Raw genomic sequence first — 22049 nt, forward strand, 5'->3', positions numbered from 1 at the left:
CTCTGATACCTCCGGGTCTAGCCAGCGCTATATAATTTTTTTTTTTTTTTTTTTCAAGACCTTTATTAGGCGCAAAAGGTTAATACACAGCTTCATGCCTACAACCTTGAACGGCAGGCCGGCAGCAATCGTGTGCAATGTCAAAATTGCCATGTATAATGTGGATAGGAGTAATCAGTTAACACAGCATGTCGCCTACAACCCATCCGGGCCGGCCGCGTTGTAAAATGATAAAAGCTGTAACACGACTTGTCATCTTGCAAGTAAATCCCATAACGAATCTCGAAATAAACACTGAACAGTTGAGGTCTCTTTTTGTGTTTTTCTCCCCCCCCCTAAAAAAGAAAAAAAAAGGAAAAAAAACAGAGTGGAACTGAGGAAAACCAATGTGTCTAGTCCCTTCCCCCACTGTGGCCACCATACATAGTATGTGATATAGAGGAATTTACGGGGCAGAGCAAGTGGGTGGAATGATCTCCACATTGGAATAGACCGGAGGCGGATTGAGAGTGCTCTGCAGCCTACTGGCAAATTTGAACTGTAGTGGGGATGGATTGGGTATAGTTTGGAACCGCATCTGTTAGCTGAAAAGTGCGCTACTCGTGTATATGCCATGTATTACGCTTTGCGCGAACTCGTGGGCAAGTGTCCCGAGAGGGATAGGAGAGCGACCAGCAAGCCCCCAAACAGCCTGTGTGGGCGTACTGACCTGGGGTTATCCTTGAAGTTGCCACTGCGGCTGTGCCCTGAACCTCCCAACAGAACCCGAGTGACCAGTTATGTTAGCAGTGTGGTGGTGGGTAGGCTGGGATCTGGGGGAGGGGGGGGGGAGGAGAAGGAAGCCTAATAGGGCCAACTCATCGAGGGTCAGGCTCACTTCCGGGTGTGTTCGTGAGCTCAGCTCGAACCGGTGTCCCTTGCGGGTCTGGCCCTTCTGATTCGTCATCTTGAGTTTGAAGGAGGTAAGCGGTGAGGGGGCCCCATAGGTCCTTGGGACGCATTTTGTGGGGCAATAGGTCAGCGTAATTGTGAAGTTGGTCCTGCCAAGTAGACATAGTAGATAGCCAGGTCTTGAATTTGGGGGCGCGTCCTCGTCCCCATCTGCAGGCCAAGTGGCGCTTTGCCAGTAGGAATCCTAGCGCGAAGAATTTACGGTGATTCCGAAGCGCTAAAGAAGAAAGTCCCAGTAGTGCTATTTTGGGGCAGGGTGCGATTGCCACTCCTACCATATCCGACATAGCTTCAAACACCTCCACCCAGTACGATGCCACAGCCGGGCACGTCCAAGCTAGGTGAATGAAGTCAGCTCCAGCTCTCTTGCATTGAAGACAATGGTCATCCGCACGCAAACCGAAACGGCACAATTTGGCGGGTGTGTGGTAAAGTCGGAGCAAGAATTTAAAATGTACCAGGCGGAGGCGAGCGTTGCCGGTTACTGCATTCGTGTGTGAGCAGCTTTCCTCCCATTGTTCGTCCGAGAGAGGGGCTTCGAGGTCTTCATCCCAATCTCGTCTAGCTCGGAGGGGTGGGGGGTTGGAGGCCGCATACGCGTGTTTGTACAGCATGGAGACTACATGTGTCGGAGTATCAGTGTGTAGAAGAGCATGTAATGGAGCTACGGTTTCCGGTTCATCAGGGAAGTCAGGGGTGACCGCCCGAACATTCTGTCGCAATCTTGTATAAAGGAATGTGTCCATGACAGAGGGTGTATGCGCTCCAAAGAATTGCGTCGCCGTCCGGAATCGGCCCTGTATGTACAGATCCCCCCACGTGTGAAGTGCCAATTTAGTGAGCATTTTGCGACCTATTTCTTCGCGGGCAACGCTTAGTCTAGGATCGTGTGCCAATATCATGAGAGGGGAGTATAAAATGGCAATGCCCATACGCGTCGTTATCCTGCGCCACGCTTGCACCGTGCAGTCCACTGTTGTGGGGTCACGGTCAGTTACCCGGCTTTCCGAATAGAGGTAGCCTGATGGTTTTTCGGGTCTCATGTATCCATCTTCCACAGCCAGGTGAGCCATAAAGGGAGGGGGGTGAAGCCAGTAAGTGGCAAAATGGCCCTGCGCACAGTCATAGTAAAGGCGGAAATTAGGCACATCAAATCCCCCCTGGTGGTAGGGGAGCATAAGAGTTTTTAGCCCGACTCTGGCCTGTTTCCCTCCCCATATGAGTCTAGACAACTGGGAATCAAGGGCCCGGAAGAAGTGTGCTCCTGGGCTGTATGGTATGTTGGTAAAGAGGTATAACAACTTCGGGAGTACCACCATCTTGATTAGGGAAATACGTCCTGCCATGGACAAAGGGAGGTGGATCCATCTAGTGACGCTATCAATCAGTTTATCAAGGACAGTGCCGTAATTAGCACGAATAAGGGTTTCCCTATTCCTAGTGATATTGATCCCCAAATATTTTAGTTCTTCGTTTTCCCATAGTAGCGGGTAGTCAAGAGGGAACTGCAGGGTCTTGTCCGTAAGAGGGAATAGGGCCGACTTTGCCCAGTTTATCTGTATTCCCGCGATGGCGCCAAATTTGGTGACCTCGCGTAAGATAGGGTTCAAGTTTTCTTGTGGCCTGTGAATATAGAGTGTCATATCGTCGGCGTACAATGATATGAGTAGTTGCCTTTCCGGGTAGATGAGGGAGCGGTGATTGTGGTGCTGCCTGAGTTTGGCCGCTAGAGGCTCAATTGCTATTGCAAAGAGGACCGGGGAGAGAGGGCACCCCTGTCGAGTGCCCCTACGAATCTCAAAAGGTTTTGAACGGGCTCCATTCAATAGGACTGCAGCATGCGGCTTATGGTATAGTAGGCGGATCCACTCTATAAAACTAAAGGGGGTGCCCATGCGTTCCAGAAGTGCCAGAAGGTAGTCCCACTCCAGAGAATCGAATGCCTTCGTGGCATCGAGGAAAACCGCAGCTGCTTCACATCTGGGGTCTATATCTTGTAGCACTGCCTGAAGGGTGCGAAGGTTGTGGGAGGTGGCGCGATTCGGGACGAAGCCTGCTTGGTCCGGTAGGACCAAGCGCTCCATCAATAGGTTCAGGCGGGTCGCCAAGACCTTCGCTAGTATTTTGACGTCAGTATTTAACAATGAGAGGGGTCTGTACGAGTCACAGTGTTCCGGTGACTTACCTGGCTTTAACAGGGAGGCAATTAGTGCTTCCCGCATACTAGTTGGTAAAATGCCTTCTTCCAGGGCCGAATAGTATACATTTTTTAGTATTGGGGCCAGTAGGTGTAGAAAGGTTTTATAAAAATCTATCGGTAGGCCATCCGAGCCTGGGGCCTTGCCTGATTTCATGGACATAATAGCGTCTTTAATTTCATCCACCTCTATTTCCAGGTGTAAAAACTTCTGTTGGGTCGGACCAAGCCAGGCTATAGCAGTGTCGTCAAGATAGGTTGGTAGGTCAAGCGGTGCTTGTCTGTGGGAGGTGTAGAGTGCAGTGTAGTGATCAGTTAGGACCCGGAGTTGTCCCGGGAGGTCCCTCTGGGGCATATCGTGGCTATCGAGTAGTGTGGTGACATAATTATTGTGTCTAGGTGGTCTAACTGCAGAAGCGAGCGCTCTGCCCGGTCTGTCGCCTTCACCGTATATGCGTGCTGTAAAGGGCTTCCCCAGAAATTTGCATTCTTTCTCCGCAGCCTCAGTATATTCATTAATTTTGTCCCGTAGCTGAGCTTTATGTATGTGTCCCCCCGACCCTAGGGAAATTTCACGCTCAAGTTTGCCTATTTCCGCCTCCAGTTTCCGCAAGTCACCGCGCAGGGATTTGAGTACCCCACCCCCTTTGGAAATGCACCAGCCACGCACGGTTACCTTAAATGCCTCCCAGACAGTAGTGAGACTGGAGACTGAATGGACATTACGGTCAAAAAATTCTGTTATGTCCTGCTCTAGGTCTGCTGTAAAGGCTGAGTCAGTTAAGTGCGCGGGATTGAGGCGCCAATTCAGGTATGGGGAAACGTCTAGGGGAATGCGCAGGGCAAGAAGGACTGGCGAGTGATCCGAGAGGGTGCGGGCAAGGTGTTGTGTCTTGACAAGCCATGGGGTGAGCCCAGCGGAGAGGAAGACATAATCAATGCGCGCCCAAGTGGAGTGGACTGCGGAGAAGTGTGTGCCCTGTCTAAGAGATGGGTGCGAGTGCCTCCACGTGTCAGTCAGGTGATGATCTTCCACAATACCTAGTAAGGCGCGTTGTGTGTGTGTATAATGGGTAGAATGTGGGTGTGATCTGTCCATTGCAGGTTTCAATGCAGTGTTAAAGTCTCCACCCAAGATTATGTGGGATATGCCCAGGGTTTGTATCTTGCCCCACATGGTGAGGAGCGCAGACGGATCGTCTGTGTTGGGGCCATAGTAACAGGCGAATAGGACGGTGTGTGAGTGCAGCTTCCCCCAAACAATGCAGTATCTGCCATTGGAGTCTTTTTCAATACCAAATGGGGTAAATCCCATGCCTCTTTTGACCAGAATCGTGACCCCTCTAGAGTAATTTGAATACGATGAGAACACCCTGCATGTGGCCCATCGGGAAGCAAATAAGGGGGTCGTAGTTGGCACCAGATGAGTTTCTTGTAACATTGCAACAGATATTCCCTGTCTATCCAAATAACCCAGGATCTGCCGCTTTTTCCGCGGGTCATTTAACCCGCGAACATTCCATGCTACAAGTTGGAATTGCAGGGCTGGCTGCGAATCAGTTACGTCTCCCATCCCAATCGTAAAAGGAAAATGTGGCATATGTATGTAGCTTTCAGCAGAATACAGACAATAGTAACAAATCCAATTCCTTTGCGTAGCAATCCAGTCTCAGAATTTCCCCCTTCCCCAGTAATATCTGCAGCGGCTACGCTGTCGGAACTAAAACAAGTAGTGTACCCAACATCCCCGGCAACCCCAACAGGCCGGCGATGCAGTACCTTTGCAGCATGAGACGTGTTATGCATAAACTGTGTGGTCAGCTCGTTTGCTGTCTCAGTATAAGAGCGGATTGTGTCCCCACCCACACCGGCAGCCCCAACTGGCCGGGCACCTAGTACACCCACCCCCCTCCCTTCTGTTAACAACCCCAAAACTAAAGATAGGACAGAGGTTTGTAGGGGATCACCCATTGGGGACGGAGATCCAGGGGCTCCAGACCTGCCATCCACCTCCTTACTTTCACCCACAAGACGCCAGGTATGGACCCAGCAGTCATGAGCAGGACGGAGGTGGGTGACCGAGCACTTGCGTAATCAAAGTCCAGTGAGATTTAAAGCAGTACATGTACCTCACCTTGACAAGCAGAGTCCGGCCTCACTATGTTCAGTGGTCAGCATCATCGTGATCAGGATGGCATCTCAGTTCGTTATTCCTGTTGAGACATTGGGGACTGTGACCTAGAGCGTCGTGACTCAGCCTCATTCCTGGCGCGTTCTCTTTTGTGATGCTTAAGGAAGTCTTCCACCTGCTGCGGGTTTTGAAAAAAATGATGTGTGCCCTGGTGTGTTATCTTCAGTTTGGCTGGATATAGCATGGCATATGGAATTTCCTGTGATTGGAGTTTCTTCTTCACCCCAGCAAATTTGCGCCTGGCTTCCTAGACTGAAGGGGTGAAGTCAGGGAAAAAGGAGAGCGTTGCGTTGCCATAAGTGACTGTGCCAATCTCCCTTGCACGGCGAAGCACCGAGTCTCTGTCCCTGTAATTGAGGAAGCGGGCGACAATGGGCCGTGGTTGGGCCCCTGGAGGGGGTCGGGCAGCGAGAGACCTATGAGCTCTCTCCACTATGAGGTGCGGAGAGAAGGATTCTTTCCCAAACAATTCCACCATAAGGTTTTCAATGAAAATCTCCATCTTTCCGGTGTTGGTGGATTCTGCAAGGCCAAGGACGCGGACGTTGTTGCGTCGGGACCTCGCTTCCAAATCCTCGTTTTTGTCCGCTATTATTTTTAGTAGTCTATTCATCTGTGTGACTTGTCTGGCAGAGGAAGTAGCCCCATCCTCCAGCACAGAGATTCTGTCCTCCGTCTCTTTGATGCGAGTGTCATGGTGTTCAAGTTTCGCCACGACGCTGTCCATGCGTGTATTGATGGTGTCTATTTTGGCATCAATGGAGGAAAGGCTCTGTCTCATGCCCAATAGGAGTGCTTTCCAGTCCTCTTCCTGGGGTGCTGAGGCGGTAGGGCTGTCCGCCCTTTCCGATGGCGTTTTGGACGCTTTTTTGGATTCAAAGGGGATTTTGGACTGCCTTGCGTCGTTGCGGCCCATTTCGCGCCGAGGAGTCCGCGATAACACGGCTGAGGAGGACGCCAGGGCGTAGGGCGAGGACAGCAGTAGGACCAGCAGAAGCTGGTGGGTGGCAGGTGCGAAAGAGCCTGTAATCCGGGCGCACTTTAGGTCTCAGGGGGGCCAGGCCAGTGGGCGTCGCGATTGCCACGTGTTCCCCAGGGCCTACACAGAGTACAAGATGGCCGCACGCGATCCCCAGCTCTCACTTAGTGCCGGCTCCACACGGTGTTGTTCAGACTGGGTCAGCTGAGTACATTTGGGAGGCTGACCTGCGAGTGAGGGGCTGAACCACGGTGTTCCAGTAAGGATGGTGTAGTTGCCCCGAGCTGGTCAGATGAGGAGGGTACTTCTATAAAGAAATTGGCCAGGTGGGCCCCAGTTCTAGGCGGGTTTAGTAGAGGGTCAGCGGGGGGGGGGGGGGGGGGGGGGGGGGGGGGGGGGGGGAGCACACTGCGAGGTGTCCTGGAGGTGCAGGTACCAATGGGCAGAGCCCCGTGGATGCGTTGGAGTACAGGCGGCTCCTCCCGGTCCCGAATCAGTAGGCCGTCAGCCGCGGCCTGAAGTGCAGACTGTGCCTGTGCCTGTGCCTCGGGAAGGAGCCGGCGATGATGCCGCACTATTTCGGCAAATTGGCGCGGCTGTGGCAGTCTCCGGTCCCCGCCGCGCACCGGGGGGGTCAGCAGGGTGTCGAGGCTTCGGGGGTGCAGTGCGCGCCGGGACCGCCGTCAAACAGTCCCGCTCTTGGCAGTGTGTGGGGGGGGGGGGGCAACAGGGCCACACGTACCTCTCCCGCGAGCAGGGTTGTACCTCCGACGACAGCGCCCAAGCGCTGGGGCTAATCTGGCCCTCGGATCGGGAGAGACGTTACGGCCGTTGCGTGCAGGCCTGAAAGAACCGGTCTTTCCTGGTTGGTCGTTCCGCCGACGGCAAGTTCCCTCTCCAGCGCCCGGGTCCACTCAAGGTCAATTGCTCCGGGGCATCAGTTCCCGCCGTCCGTTGAAGGCAATCCAGGCACCGCTGTGGTCGTCTAGGTGTCAGGAACACGTTGGGAGTAAAGTCAGGCCGTTTTCACTAGGCAGGATGATGCAGGATCGTGTGATAGTGCTCGGTCTGGCGAGAGCCTCACACCAGTGCTGGCATCTTGGTTTGGCGCCACCTAGCGCCCCCCAGCGCTATATAAAACTTTTAAAATAAAATAAATAAATAAAATAAAGAGGGGCAGAGAGAGGATCCACAGCCTTTGCTGTGCAACATGCCAAAAAAGTGTTCCACTGGCAGGCGTATACCGTCTTAGTGGAGGGACGCCTGGCTGCCAAGATTACATTGCAAACCTCGGGAGGCAGGTCAAAAGACGCCAGCTGACTCCGCTCAGTCTCCATGCAAGGGGGTGGAGGCTGGACAGGTTCGGGTGGAGGACCGTCCTATGTTGCTGCGACAGAAGTTTCTCCCGAAGAGGCTGGCGGATCGGAGGATCGATGGCCATGTTGAGCAGCTCGGGATACCAAACTCTTCGTGCCCAATCCAGAGCCATAAGGATGACTTGGGCCCGGTCGCGCTTGATCTTCAGCACTCTGGGCAGAAGTGGTATAGGTGGGAAGGCGCACAACAGACAACTGTGAGAAAGTGCCCTCTTTCTTGCATGGTATGCCCCCACTTTTTAGGTCTCGGCTAGAAACGCGCTGAAAGCACGTTCTCGCCAGAGAACTATAGTCGGCGTCTGAGAACGACGAAGGGAGACAAGATCTGGCCGCGCGCAGCGTTTCCCCATAGGATAACGTTGTGCGCGCGGCCAGGTCTTGTCTCCACAGCATGGCATGGCAGACCGGATCGCGTCACGCGCCTCGCTGGACTGCAGGGGGAGTCTGCAGAGGGGCGCGCAGCGCTGATAACAGCACTGTGTAATTTTTTTCAATTATTGTGGCCAGATACGGGCCGTAATAACTGAAAGCATATGTGCGCGTGCACCACGTCTTTACAATAGCGTCTGTCTGGACTAACTGTCCGCAGTGCAATTTAATCCACATAACATGCCGTGCTCTGTAAGCAATCAGCCCTCTCCAACTGTTCACTTTGCATAGATGCTCGTCCTGCACCATATCACCCCACATCCCCTCCCGAGCACCCACCTCCCTCCAAACAGCACCACCAACCCCCGCAGACCGATGCGCACCTCGCAACACCCCTCCAGCAAACCGGACCCCCTCCGCGTCCCGCACGGCCACCTGAATGCCCAATGAACCACCTGGCCTGCCTCACCCACCAAAAAACCCGCCAGACATTGACCCCACCTCTTGCCCCCCGACAAACACCGCACAATCCCCTTCACTGGCAAACACCGAGGCGGCCCAGTCAAACGGGTTTTGCAGGCTGAGCGCCTCAACCATGATCTAACATTTCAATGTATTTTCGCAACGAAAACAGAGATATGGGCCACCAATCAAAAGAGTGTAAGAGTGTGTGTGTGAGTGTGTGAGTGAGTGAGTGAGTGAGCGTGTGTGTGTGTGTGTACCAGTTGTGAAAACTACAACCAGAGTATGTGCGAGTCACCAGCAGCACAACAAAGGCCGTATTCAAAAGCAACATCTTCACACCCCTAAAGTGCACTGCATCGACCCTGGGGGATGTTGTAGCCAGCAAACATTCATTACGACAATTACACTTGGAATGCGCCTGTGTCTACTGAATCCCAGGGGGCAACATCTGCACGAAGGAATCGTGTTTTCATCGCATCCTTCGTCCGTGCCACCTTTATTATAAACAATGTGATGGCGTGCAGTGACAGCATAACACTTGAGCGGTTGTCAACTTCCACAACTGCTCGATCTCTGCTCCCTTGTTGACTAACAAGGTCTACACGTATATAAGGAGGTCCATACAAGACGCGCAATGCCCCTTGACACCACTTGCCTTTGTCTTCTGCCATCAATATTTGCTCCACTCACCACCTTACTTGCCGCGCACCCTCATTGCGTGGCCTTTCTCCCCCCCTCCTCTTCCTCAGACCGTCACCGAGCTGGACCCATGCTCATCCCTAGCGGGCGACCCCCACCACCCTTCTCCGCTCTCCCAGCCTCTGCGCCCCCCCTGCTGTCCTGTGCCCTTCCCCCGCCCGTTCTCACCTATAACCACTACCATGTAGCTCCCCCCCGGGCCACCCCTACCCCTCACCTCGCACTCTGTCGACGCCGCACCTCTTCTGCCAATATTCCCCCCCTCACGCCAGCATCTGACTGGCCTTCGTAGTGTGTTGGGGTATACCAGCTTGGGGCACTATACACTTCTTGAGAACTGTGTTCTGCTGTACAGCGCATAGACGCACGTAGCGCCCCCACCACAGGTACCAACAACCAGGAAAACAAGCATTTGCAATGCAATAGGTGTCGCATTATTAAAGTTTGAGGTATTGGCATTGTTAAATAATGCAACACCAATAGCTTTTGTTGCAGTTGGTGTTGCAATATTTAGCAATGCCCATAGCTCAAACTTAATTAACCCGAGATCTATTGCATTGCAAATGCTTGTTGCTGAATTGCTGACGTTCTTTGACTGAGTGTGCCCTGGGCTCCTGCTAATCAGGTACCCAGGGCCTATGTTCCTTCCCTAAAACTGCATTGAAGCCTACACCTAATTGGCATCTCTGGCCACATGTCGGCCACATGTCAGCCCCTGGTAAATAGTACCACAGGTACCCAGGGCACTGTGACCAGGGAAGGCCTCTAAGGGCTGCAGCACTTACTGTGCCACCTTTTGAGGCCCTGTACCCTGACACCCACACACTGCCTTTGCAGGCTGCGTGTCTTGGTGCAGAACAAAGTGAAGAGTCGACATGGCTCACATCCCTGTGTAATTATTGTGGCCAGGTTTTCATCACCTGGACTCAAGCATGCTCTGCTATTTTGATATACTTCATTGAACAAACAATCTAAAGTGTTTACAATAACTTTTTAACAATATTTATTTTCATGTGCTTTATATGTTATGTTATGTTATAAAAACTTTTATAACGCGCTCTATTACTAACAAGTATCCTGGCATCTTAATCTCACCATCATCATTGCATATTTCATTTGTATTCAAATGTATTCAAAAACTGTTTAAAAACTGTGATTGTTGTGAAACTATCACTGTTTTTAACAAATCATTATATAAATGCTTGTGAATCTTCGCCCTTCGCCCAATGCATTTCGGGATGCACTGTCCCTTTGTCAGGGGCAAAAACCGGTTAATAAAACATAGAAGTGTGGCTCACTGGTTAGAGCAGGCAGACCCTGAAGCAGAGGTCAGACCCGGGACCAGGGTTCAATTCCCGACACGGCAGGGTCTTGAGCTCAAATGTCCATGGACTCGATAATTCTCGCTTCGGTGCCCGACCTAATCATGGGTTCACACTCTGCAACTCTGGGCATTAAGCTTGCTTAATCTCCACAACGGCCCCCAGCGGCGGGATGCCTGGCTTTTACCTTGGGGATGCCCTGTAGGGGCTATCTCACAGGGAAAAGCCAGGACGGGTTCCCAAGGCAAGCGCGGAGATACCCCTTCGGGGGTCGAATCTGGCGCTATAAAAGAACATAATAATAATAATAATAATAATAATAATAATAATAATAATATCAGCTTTCCGTGCTCATCTGAGGCATAATGCACAGCAACTTAATAGTTTGATTATATTACATTTCCACCAAATACATTAGATACTTAAGGGTCAGATCTTAATGGGTAAAACCCAATTCAGCCTTACATAACCATATTGTATGTTTTCCTTCATTCAAAAAATAATTTAAATAAATACCAGAATGATAAACATATGCCCATGTTATATTGTCCCAGTCAAGTCAGTCGTGTAAAATCAGTACAAAAACAATACTCTAAAAAAACCTCCACCAAACCAATTGTGTAACACATGCTTCAAAAGGTAAACCGATTATCACTCACGATTCGCCACAGTTAAATTCACATCTTATCAATGCCACCGAGTAAGTCGTTTCCTGTATGGTTTGTAAAATATGCACAAGGTTGTAAGACCTTTAGCCAAGTGTCAACAGTTTAAACTACCAATTCACCTGAGTTCAGACTGTACCTGCTTCACAAGTACGTTCGGGCTTACATCTCCTTGAACGTTTGATCTCGAAAAGGATCTGTAACAATATATGAGCTACGGTTTACGAAATCTATACAACACCAAACCTCGTGCATGTTCTTACTGTGGCACAATTCAGAGATCTCAGTGCATCTTGATCAATGTAGCAGAGCTTTCAACTGCTCTCTTCCCAGTGTTTGCGACCGCCACCGTAGGAAGCTCGAGGTTGAGAGCCTCTGCCGCCCTACCTAACACCACTGCGTATGACGCTCCCTCCTCCGTAGCCACAGTAGGAGGAGACAACATGCCATGGTCAGGAGAGGTGTTAAGACCACTGGCATCCCCTAGTTACTCTTTCCAGTCCTGTTCATATGATAGCTGATCAGTTAAAGGGCACCTGACCATCCCAGTCCTCCTCCTCATCCTCAGGTTGCCAATCTGGCTGAAAAGGGACCCCAGGAGTGAACAGGGGTACAAAAACCCCTCTTGGCGCCGTGCGCCCTGGTCTGACTCCAAGTCCACATCTGACGGGTTCGATGCCGGCCTGGGACACGAACAGTATTGGTTGTGGCTGTGGTGCCAGAGGAAGCGGCGGCAGTGGCGGTGTGATGAGGTATACCGGCGCTGTTCCAGATCCAGGCCTGGATGCACAGGCTTGCGGCGCTTGGGCCGGAGCCAACGGCGGAGAAGGCCTAGGTCCCCCAACCGAGTCTGCGGGGCCCGAAGGCATGCTGGCTGGTTCGGGCTGCCCGAAGATGGTGTGCATCGACTCGTAAAATTTACGAAGCTGGGCAGGAGTTGCTCCGGGTCTCAGGAAGGGAGGGAAGCCTGGAATCAACTCTTTGGGCTCCGCGTGTGGAGCTGTGGGATGGACACCGCCCGCATCCCTCGTCGTGTCAGCCGACCGATGGGGACATGCTGAAGAGCGCTGATGCTTCCTTAACTTTTTTGTGCTTTGACTTACCCGACCCGAGTGCGAAGACTTCGATGACTTGGATGAGTGGTGAAGGCTCTGCGACCGGTCCCTCAATCTCCCTAGTGGCCTCGAAGGGAGAGGAGCCGACTGCCGGTGCTCAAGCAGCTTTCGGGACTGCTCCCGCAAAGTCTTTGGAGCCATGGACCGGCAGTCGGAGCTGGACATTGGGTTTGTGGTCGCGCTCCAAGCAAAAGAGGCACACGCAGTGCGGATCCGTAACCAACAACAGTCGGGTACCGGAACCGCATTGCCTTGAATCCGGGCATTCCTCGTGCACCAGGAGTCGTAGACTTAAAAAAGTCGTTGACAACAGTCGCTCAAAAAGTTCAGTCAAAAAATGACGTGAGGTACCGCTTTCTCTGGATCTGCGCTGGTTGGCGTGGAAAAAGAAAGAACTGACGTCCCGCTCGAAGGTGGCGTCTTAAGTAGCTACCACGACCTCATCCCGGCAACCACAACGCCAACGACGGACGCGGAGCCGACTGACGCCACCTTCCGACGCGCAGAGGTACTGCTGACGAAAAAACTTTTTCGGAACCAGTTTGTCTCCTGGGGGTAATTCTAATGTAAGGATTCTATAACTAATGTGTTTGTTTCAGATACTGCTGTATAGATTGCAGCCATGATTACTCTTCAAGCTATAGTCTGTAAAAATGCATTTCAGCTACTGTATTTATACTGTTAATGGATGTTCATTGTATTTTAGTACTATATAGGTATTGAGAGTTGATGGCTATTTTTTAATCGTATCATAAAATATGGATGACTAGTATTATCCAAGTGGAAAAATGAAGAACATGGGAATACACTATATGTAAACACAAAGATGTAGGAGTAGAAATTAAAGGAAAACGGAAGATGACTAGACAGAGGGAAATAGAAATTAGATGACATTGCTTTAGAAAATATAGAGAAGTGAGAACAAATGATAGCGATTAAGTTTAAGGCAAATAGAATGGAGCAAGAGGTGTGAGGAATTGATAGGGACACAAGCAGAATATTGAAACCGTTAAAGAACAAAAATAATGAGGCTAGAAGAATTGATTGTCAAATTGAAACGTTTGAAGCAGAAAATTAGAGAGAATGAAAAAATAGGAAAGAGTGATGGTAGATTGCAATTAGAAAACTACAGAGAAAAATACTTGCAGGTAGGAAATTGCGCAAGCAAAACAACAAGTGATGGATAAAGATCTGCTTGATGGCCATACAATCACCGATGACAACCAACTTCTTGAAGCTGAATGGTGATAAAACTGAAATTCTAATCCTTTGTGAGAAATAGATGAGGGTCATAGAGTCTTTGGTCTCTATCTCTGTGGGCTTTCTCCTGCTCTGTGCTTATGGTAAACAATCTGGGTATCTGGTTGACCAGGACCTCTCTTTCAACACACATCCTGCTTTCTGGCTCTTGAAGCCATTTAAAAATTCCTCCTGATCCTCCAACTGAACAACTGGGCAGTGATCATCAGCTAAGTTAACTTGCTTTGTCTGGAATACAATAATGTCCTTTACAGCCATCACGTTGACTTGCAAATCACCGACGCCCACAAGGGCTACAAAAAAAAAAAAAAAAAAAAAAAAACAAAGAAAAGACTACGAATCCGGACCCAACGACAAGACCGCGGAATATGCACAGCATAGTGACTCCAGAAAGATTCACGCTGCAAAACATGGCAGTACCCCTCATATCTGGGTTTGGAAAATTCAATCACTTATTTGAGGCCAGCCTGTCACAGCACCAGCTCCCAGTCAAATAGTGCATTTAGTTTAAAGTCCTATGACTGGTTTAAGGGGACGATTAGCTAACAAGCCAACTGCAATCCTCTCTTATCTCTTCCTATTTTCCAGGGTGAGTGTTTCGATCAGGATCCCTTTTACTGCTTTCACTTCATGTTTCTCAAAGGCACAATCATGAGGATCGTCACTACTACTTCTTGGGCCCAAACTCTGGAATGAGTTTCCGCTTGATCTTCAAGTGATCTGCCACTAGAAGTTTAAAAAAAAAAAAACTCTAAACCTTCCGTTTCCATTGAGGCTCCTGATTGATTCCACCACATAGCTCATGTTTGTTATGCTTTCACAGTTGGCCCACAAATTGTGTTGCTCCTGGGTTTTTTTTCTCGCTGCTTGACACCTCTATGTATTTCTTTCCACCTTTAGCGCCAAAATAACCGCAAGTGACAATCTCATGTTTTCTAAATAAATTCAATTGCACAATGGTATTAAGAACTAAGAGCGAAACCAGAGTTAATAAACCAAAGCATCTAATCACGACAATATCAGAACTTGGGAGCCTAGAGAACGGGTTAGGATCAGATGATTTCAGTTATTTTTTAGGGAAAGGGAGGGAATGCTCGCAACACACAATAGACTGAGAAATAATAAATATATTCACAATGGAAAAAGAGGGCAATGGTCCCTGGGCCTGCGTCCAAGTACAGGCAGAAGCATGATTAAAAGATTATACAGGACAGAGTAAGAGTGGCTTGGAGAAAAGATCAACAACAGGAGATAGTACAGAGGATTAAACTTTGTTCTATAATAAGCAACAGAGAGAATAACCTGCTCACCGGAGAGTTTGTACAAGCAGATCCATTGGTGCATGTGTGGCGCTGGACTCTGTTGTGTCAGGTTCTATTGGAATGGTCTCTGAAGTAGAAGGCTCTGCTGGACACACCACATTTTTAGACTTTGGTTTTGTTGGGGACAGTTGTTCTGGAGATGCCGGCCTCATCACTCGGACTTCATCGCTACACTTTTCGACCCTAAAGAGTCAAATGATATTTGCGGAGTCAAACACTTTGTTATGTGATTTTATCAACACAGATAGTAAAAAATTGCTCACTTTAGTGCTTCTTGTTCTTCCAGTATATACAGAAGGTCATGAAGGAGACTAGTGTTCATGCTAGACCACACCCAATCTCAGCCTCGTTATACAAATGATAGCTCCCTATATCCCATTAATTTTTCTTCTGTGCAAATCTAAGAATACTAAGAATAAAGGATCTAAAACAGTTTCAATTCTTGTAATCCTTATCTATCATTTGTTTTTATTATTGGTTTAGTTGAAGATCTGAAATTATTTTCAGAGTGAACATGATAATTGGTGTAAAGGTTCTCTTTCAAGAAGGTCTGGATCTTGCCCACTTTCCTGGCAAAAGTATAGAACATTTGAAAGACTTTCTTGATGTTCCACAATTTAAGTCTGCTGAATGCATATACTCAAAAGGTGAGAACAACAAACATGTTCGGGCTATGTTAATCTTCCACAACTATGGTTTGATTGGCAGGAATTTCCTCAATAGCATCTTAAGGAAATTCCTGATTGGAGATTGGGAGAAGAGTGCTTCTTGCTCTAGCATGCTATTGTATCAGAAACTATTGCTAGAGTGTTGCTCGTGATAGAGTGCAAGCCATCATTCTGTCACCAGAAACAAAGCCCAAAATGTAAGTAGTTGCTGTGTCAGATTGAGAGAAGGTGGGCACTGATCTAAAATGATGGCTGTCTCAAGCCAGCTTTCTGAGAGGCTTCTTGAGGGATGACTTGGAGACATATGAGAAAATGAAAGAGATGATGGGGAAATACTGGAATTAATCTGAGAAATTAGTAATTTCTCTGTGCCGCATTCCATCTTATCGTTTTTTGCCCAATTTGCCATGCTAGACTGAGACCAGCCATATAGAAAGAAGCACTGGTCCTACTCCAATAGGTACAGCCAGCTTAAGCTGCCAAGCCAAGCCTGATTTGCACGACAGTGCTTCTTGTCTGGCGCTACAAACAGGACTAAAAAACACAAAATAGTGGAATGTGCCCCAGAGCAAATATCAGTGGCTGGGGTTAATTCAAGCATTCTTCCATCAATCACCTTTTTATTTTCCTCCAACAGGTCTTGTGTTCCCGTCTGCAGTGGCCTTGCTGGCAGTTCGGCCTCAGGTGTTTGTATAGGAGAAGGACCAAGACTGCATATGGTGGATCTCTGTCTAGAGTGGCACATTGGGTACAAAATTATTGTCCTAGTGAATGCAAGTGCCTGAGATTAATAGATACATTTCTCCATCACCTCAATGTTGCTGAAGATGCTCTAAATGTAACAACTATGTTCAGGCATAGGTTTGGGCTCATGGTGCCATAGGAATAAAGTTGCACTTCATGATGAGGCACAGAAGGCAGAAACGTTCTGGGGTTGCCTGTTTCCTATTCTGAGGGGACCTGGCCTGGCAACTCGGGCAGGATTGCTCATCACTCCACAAATAACCTTTGTGTTTCCTCTTTGTGACTTTTGTAACAAGTAATCATATGTCTGTAAGGTACACACAATAAAAGTGAGGTGGACAGAAGAAAAATTCTGCTTCATACAAAACAAACTCCTAATCGACCTCTCTCTACAAACAGAGAGGAGAATATTTGAGTGAAAAAAATATATACTATATGTTCACTATAGTTTTTCCATTAGTGTAGACTTCACATTTAACTTGCTTAGCTAGCCTGCCTTTTTGTTCTTTAACCGTGGGAGGATTTGAGCTGTTAACAACATTCAACATTTTAATGCCCATGTCCGCTACAGCTAGGCTTCATTGGGCATAATTGGATAATTTGTTTCCATTTCAAAGCACAAAACATTATTGTGGAGTTAAATGTTTTTTTAACCAGTTTTATTGCACTGTATATACTTAATGCACATTCTACCAGCAGAAGGCTTTCCAGATCTTCATCTACAACAGATAAGAGATCAAAACTGGTCAGAAGTGACCTGTAAATAAACAGGTGTGTGGTTTAAAGCAGGGTGAAATTGAGTCAATAAATGGCAGTAGGCCTGTATAGTGTATTGTCTTAACACTGCAAGAAATGATGGCATACCAGACACCCAATCTAGGGGACCAGCGGAAGGTCTGGGAGAGGACCTGGGATGATACAACGCCCAGTTTCCTCGTCTGTACGGTTGATGTGACAACTGACTGTCCGGTGGAGTACCCCTCCTTTTCAGCTGGTACGAGGGAGCATAGCTGAATAAGGCTTCCTGTCTAAAAGATGTTTGAAGGGGGTGTAGTAACAGAGTATTGACCCTGATGAATCTGCCATAAAGGTTTCTGGGCAGTGAAACATGTTGGTCACAGGTAGCGGTATGCAACTTTAAGCTACCCTCCTTTTTATTTCAACTTCACACACCCGATTCATAAATAAAAGTAGTACGAGTGGTGTGGCTGTTGATTTTATTGTTCACTCTGTTTTGTTTGTCCAAGGAGTCACGCTCTCAATCTCCTTGATTTGCACCTTCTTTCCTTTCCCTTCTCTCACTAATTCACCAAAATTCTGGAATAGGAACGGCCTCCTATGATGAGAAAGGGGCCAAGTCTCTGGTAAACATCTGACCAGATTGCCCCGTGGGTGTTCGCCCGTGAGGTGCCTTCCTCTCCGTCACACATTTTTTCACTTATTATTTTGGTATACGTGTGGTTCTGTGTATGGTCCTAAACAGGGCTGACATTTTTTTTGGGTTGCGCCGAGCTGAAAATTTATGAACCCCCCACAATTAGCGAAAACTAAAGACTAGAATGTCTGGTTCAGGACGGTAGGGCATTAGAGACAACGAACACCTTAATGCAGAAATAATACCGGGTGTTTTTCCCAAATTCTACTTCCTGAGAATTTAGGTGGATCAAAGTCGCATGCCTGCTAGATAATTTCTAACACCAGTCCCGGGTTTTGGGAATCGTGTGGATTGCACCCAATCTAGGGGACCAGCGGAAGGTCTGGGAGAGGACTAAGACCAAAGGGTCCTGCAAAAACGAGCAAGTGAAGAGACCTTTCCTGCAGGACCTGGCATTCAAGACAAAAGCGTTTTGTAAACATATGCATCAATGCCCATGTTGCAACCTGGCAGACGCCCATAACAGCAGCGTTGGCCCTGGTGGAATGAGCCTGCACGCTCTGAGAGCACTGCTGCTTGGTCAGTGGTCTTGCTTCATAGCACCGAGTCGGCTCTCACTGTGGTCGTTAACAATATCCATACAAGGGTTGATCAGGGGCAGACTACTTTACTGGTCCTGTTAGACCTGACAGCAGCTTTCAATACCCTATCTCCCTCCATTTTAATATTGTCTCAGGGAGATAGGGGTAGAGGGCTCGGCACTTAGTCTGCTGTCCTCCTTCCTCAATCAGAGAGAGCAGAGGGTCAAGCTAGGATAATTTGTGTCCCCTCCTAAGCCTGTGCGTTGTGGGGTACCACAGGGGTCTGCTTTAAGCCCACTCTTTTCAACATATAGGTGGTTGGTAAGATCTTTTGGGATGGAGGTGGTGTCATACACCGATGACACCCAAATCCTGGTCTCTCTCTCCCACTCAGTGAGTACCTCTGTTCTTAGCTTCAGGAACTGCATGGAGGCAGTTTCACAGTGGATGATTTGTAACTCGCTGAAGCTGAACGGAGAGAAAACCGAGGTTTTGATCTTCGGGGGAGGACAGGGTGCCTGGTCAAGTGACTGGTGGCCCCCATCCCTCGGAGAGTGCCCACGGCCCACTAAATCCGCCCGCAATCTGGGCGTGATGATTGACACCGCTCGCTCTATGGACCAGCAGGTAAACAGAACGGTTCTACCTGCTGGGGTGTCATCAGGACCCTGAGGAAGATTACTCATATTCTCTTTCTCTGAAAGCCTGTAAACAGACTGTAGTGGCCTTAGTTACTTCCCGGCTAGATTATTGCAATGCACTCTACTCGGGCATTAACTCGGGCCTGATACAACGTCTGCAGACTGTACAAAATGCGGCAGCTAGGTTGATTCTTGATGTCCCCAGCCGCTCATCTGCCACCCTAGCCAGGAAGAGTCTGCATTGGCTCCTGATTCAGGCTAGGATCTCTTTTAAGATCCTATGCTTTGTCTACGGGGCGCTATCTGGAGAGGGCTCTGAAGATATACGATCTATTCTAGTCTCTTAGACTCCCTGCAGAAGCTTACGCTCCTCCAGTAAGAATCTCCTGACTGTTCCTCTGGTTCAGGGAGTCAGGTGGGGTGGAAGGGCCTTCTCTGTTTTGGCCCCCAGGTTGTGGAACACCCCTCCCCTGAACTAAAAGCACAATCCGGCATTAAAAACATGGCTATTTTCAGAGGCTTATCTGTAAGTGGGCTCCCGGTAAATATATTCTGTATTATTTATGTTAGGCGCCTTGATGCCCATGGGCTAAGTCTGCGCAATATAAGACGGCTTTCATTCATTCATGGATTATAGCGGATATAAATACAGAGGAATAGCTACCTTGTCAGGGTCATCTTTTGCACAGCTTTTCCTTTTTCGCCCCTGAAAATCTGAAGTGCGATGATCTGAAGTTCAATGTATAAACGAAATGCTCCTGCAGATCAAGGCAATGGAATCTCTCCTCTTTTGAGGGGTGAGGCAGAGCACAGAACACCTGCAGAGTGATCCAATGGCCAATGTGGAAGTGTGCCATAACTTTAGGAAGAAAGGCAGTCTGTGCTTATAACACCAATTTGTCTAGAAAGACCATATAGTTGGGTGGTTGTAAAGACAACTACTATAGTTCACTCATATCACGTCCAACTTTATTGTAATAAAGAAAACTTTTTTTAACTTTAAGAGCCTTGAGAAGCAGTTGTGCAGAGGCTCAAAGGGTGTCCCATAAGTCCATGTTCACATCCAACTGGAGCACCACAAATGTTTGGGGGAGAGATGGGTGGGGAGGGGGTACAGACAAAGGTGGGTAAAACCTCAATAAAATGCATTTCCACCGGTGACTTAAACAAGAAAGGTTTAAAGGGCTGATAGAAAAAACATCACAGTATCTATTGCAAGACATTGCTGGGCTAAGGACTAACAAAATAACATCAGAAAGTTTAGGCAAAATCCGGGAGGTCATCAACCGCTTCAGTCACAAAAACAAATGCATTCAATCTTCGTGGGTGAGGTCACTTCTGGGGTTGTATGGAGCCAGTGCAGAGCTGCCAGATGCCACATAGCGGAGCCTGGGAGCACTGCTACAAAATTCTCTGGATCCAGTGTGGCACCTGGGGGATAATCTAAGGTGTTGAGTCTGCAGTTAGAAGTATCCATCAGACACTGAGGTTTCATATTTAGAGTTAGATTTAGTGTTCAGACCAGAGTAGGGCAGAACAAAATAAGAGACGTGTCATCCAAGCGACTAGAAAAATTTTGGCAGCGGGGGACAAAATCCCATTCTGATTCCTGGCAAAATTCAGCATTCAAAGGCATGCCAAGGTTTTTGTCTTGAGGGATCTACAGACTGTGAGAACCTTTCAGGATGGCAAATGAACAAACTGCCATACTGGCAGTTCAAAAAGCGCCAAAGGTATATAGGATGGAGATGACTGACTGCTTGTACACCTACAAAGATGCTTAGAAGTTTGGAGAGTGATGTCAAAATTGTTGACTTGCGTAGTTCATTCTAAAGCTCTGTTCCTTCCCCCATTTTCTTGTTTACTCTATGTCTAAATAATTGGAAATCCAAGTATGGACAGCTTAATTTTGAGATCATTGTTTCAGGGTTGTGTACTTTGTGCTGTTTTGTTTTTAAATTGGGAAAACGCACAAATGAGCTATGCAATTTGCTTACATTTACAATGTGTTTTGTGCTTACAAATAAGATATAAATAAAAATTAGATGGAAAATGTGCTTCAAGATAGGACTGTAGGTTTTCTCTTGTGACATGTTATGGGATATTGCACATAAGTTAATCTATGTAGTATTTATGATTATCAGTAGAGATCTCATCACAGAGAACAAACAACCTTTGATCAAAAGACTTACACTTTAAAGTATTGACAACAACTGTGTTTAAAAGGGTAGCAAAAAGCATAATGGTAACAATAGTTTTGGTTTTGGTTGTGCAGAGCATGCATCAGTTACTGGTAATTGCAAGGGAGCTCACCAGCGGTCTCTTGGGGTGGTATCAGTCGGCACATAATCAAACTTCACTTTCCACCGCACGACATTCTTGCTTACTTCAACAGCAGTCACCCGTCCTGTGAACCACTCTTTGTTCACGCGTACCTCCACATTCAAGCCTTTGTCTAAAGAATATTAAAATATTAAAAGAAAGGATTAGGATGTGTAGATCTGCATGCAATATGAATCAAAGCACAATTTCCTGACACTGAGAGGCCAGAATCTTCAATAACATTTGAATCTCTCTTCTAATAGAATACCCATTAAAACGCAAATGCACAATGAACAAGTAGGTAAAAAATGTCATGCGTAAATGTTTTCGGTCTTATTGGACTAACAAAAACAATGATGTGCATCTAGTCATCTGGACAAATTAACAATATAAGCATATGATTCTAATAATCAGAACCTAACCAAGTATCCCCTCCGGAGACATAGGTTGACAATAATTTGTAATCCTTTTCCTTTGGACAGTTCACACTTGTCCAAGAGCTTATTTCTACACAATATGTCTGGATGCCCTAATTACATCACTGTTCTTGTATTTAATGTTGCTCACTATACTAGTTCCACAAAACAGCACATTTTGTCCCCTACCTTTCTGTGCAGCAGATTTGAGATCTGGAACATCGTCTTCCCCCTGGCTGTCACTCAGCTGCAGGAGAAGTAACAAGAGAAGAGATAACCTTTTAACACAAATGACTACATAACTTGTCACAACCTTACCTAACAACCTTAGAACAAACCTCTTGTCCACAACAGCTCTAGTTTTCTTCAAACCTTTCCCATCATTTTTACA

The 22049-nt window shown here is 47.8% G+C and overlaps 1 protein-coding gene across 3 annotated transcripts in view; it reads right to left on the reverse strand.

Annotated features, from left to right (window-relative positions):
- The window catches only part of MORC2 (MORC family CW-type zinc finger 2), a 322812-nt gene that overhangs the window by 50151 nt on the left and 250612 nt on the right, over positions 1–22049 (reverse strand). For all 3 annotated transcript variants that reach the window (XM_086943169.1, XM_086943168.1, XM_086943171.1), the window contains exons 22-24: positions 21848–21905; positions 21234–21375; positions 14900–15094 (exon numbers count right to left, since the gene is read on the reverse strand). In XM_086943169.1, the coding sequence (XP_086799295.1) occupies positions 14900–15094; positions 21234–21375; positions 21848–21905 (395 nt within the window). The remainder of the gene's footprint in view (positions 1–14899; positions 15095–21233; positions 21376–21847; positions 21906–22049) is intronic.

This window comes from Lissotriton vulgaris, chromosome 11 (genome assembly GCF_964263255.1).
Source record: "Lissotriton vulgaris chromosome 11, aLisVul1.2, whole genome shotgun sequence".
Classification (NCBI taxonomy): Eukaryota; Metazoa; Chordata; class Amphibia; order Caudata; family Salamandridae; genus Lissotriton; species Lissotriton vulgaris.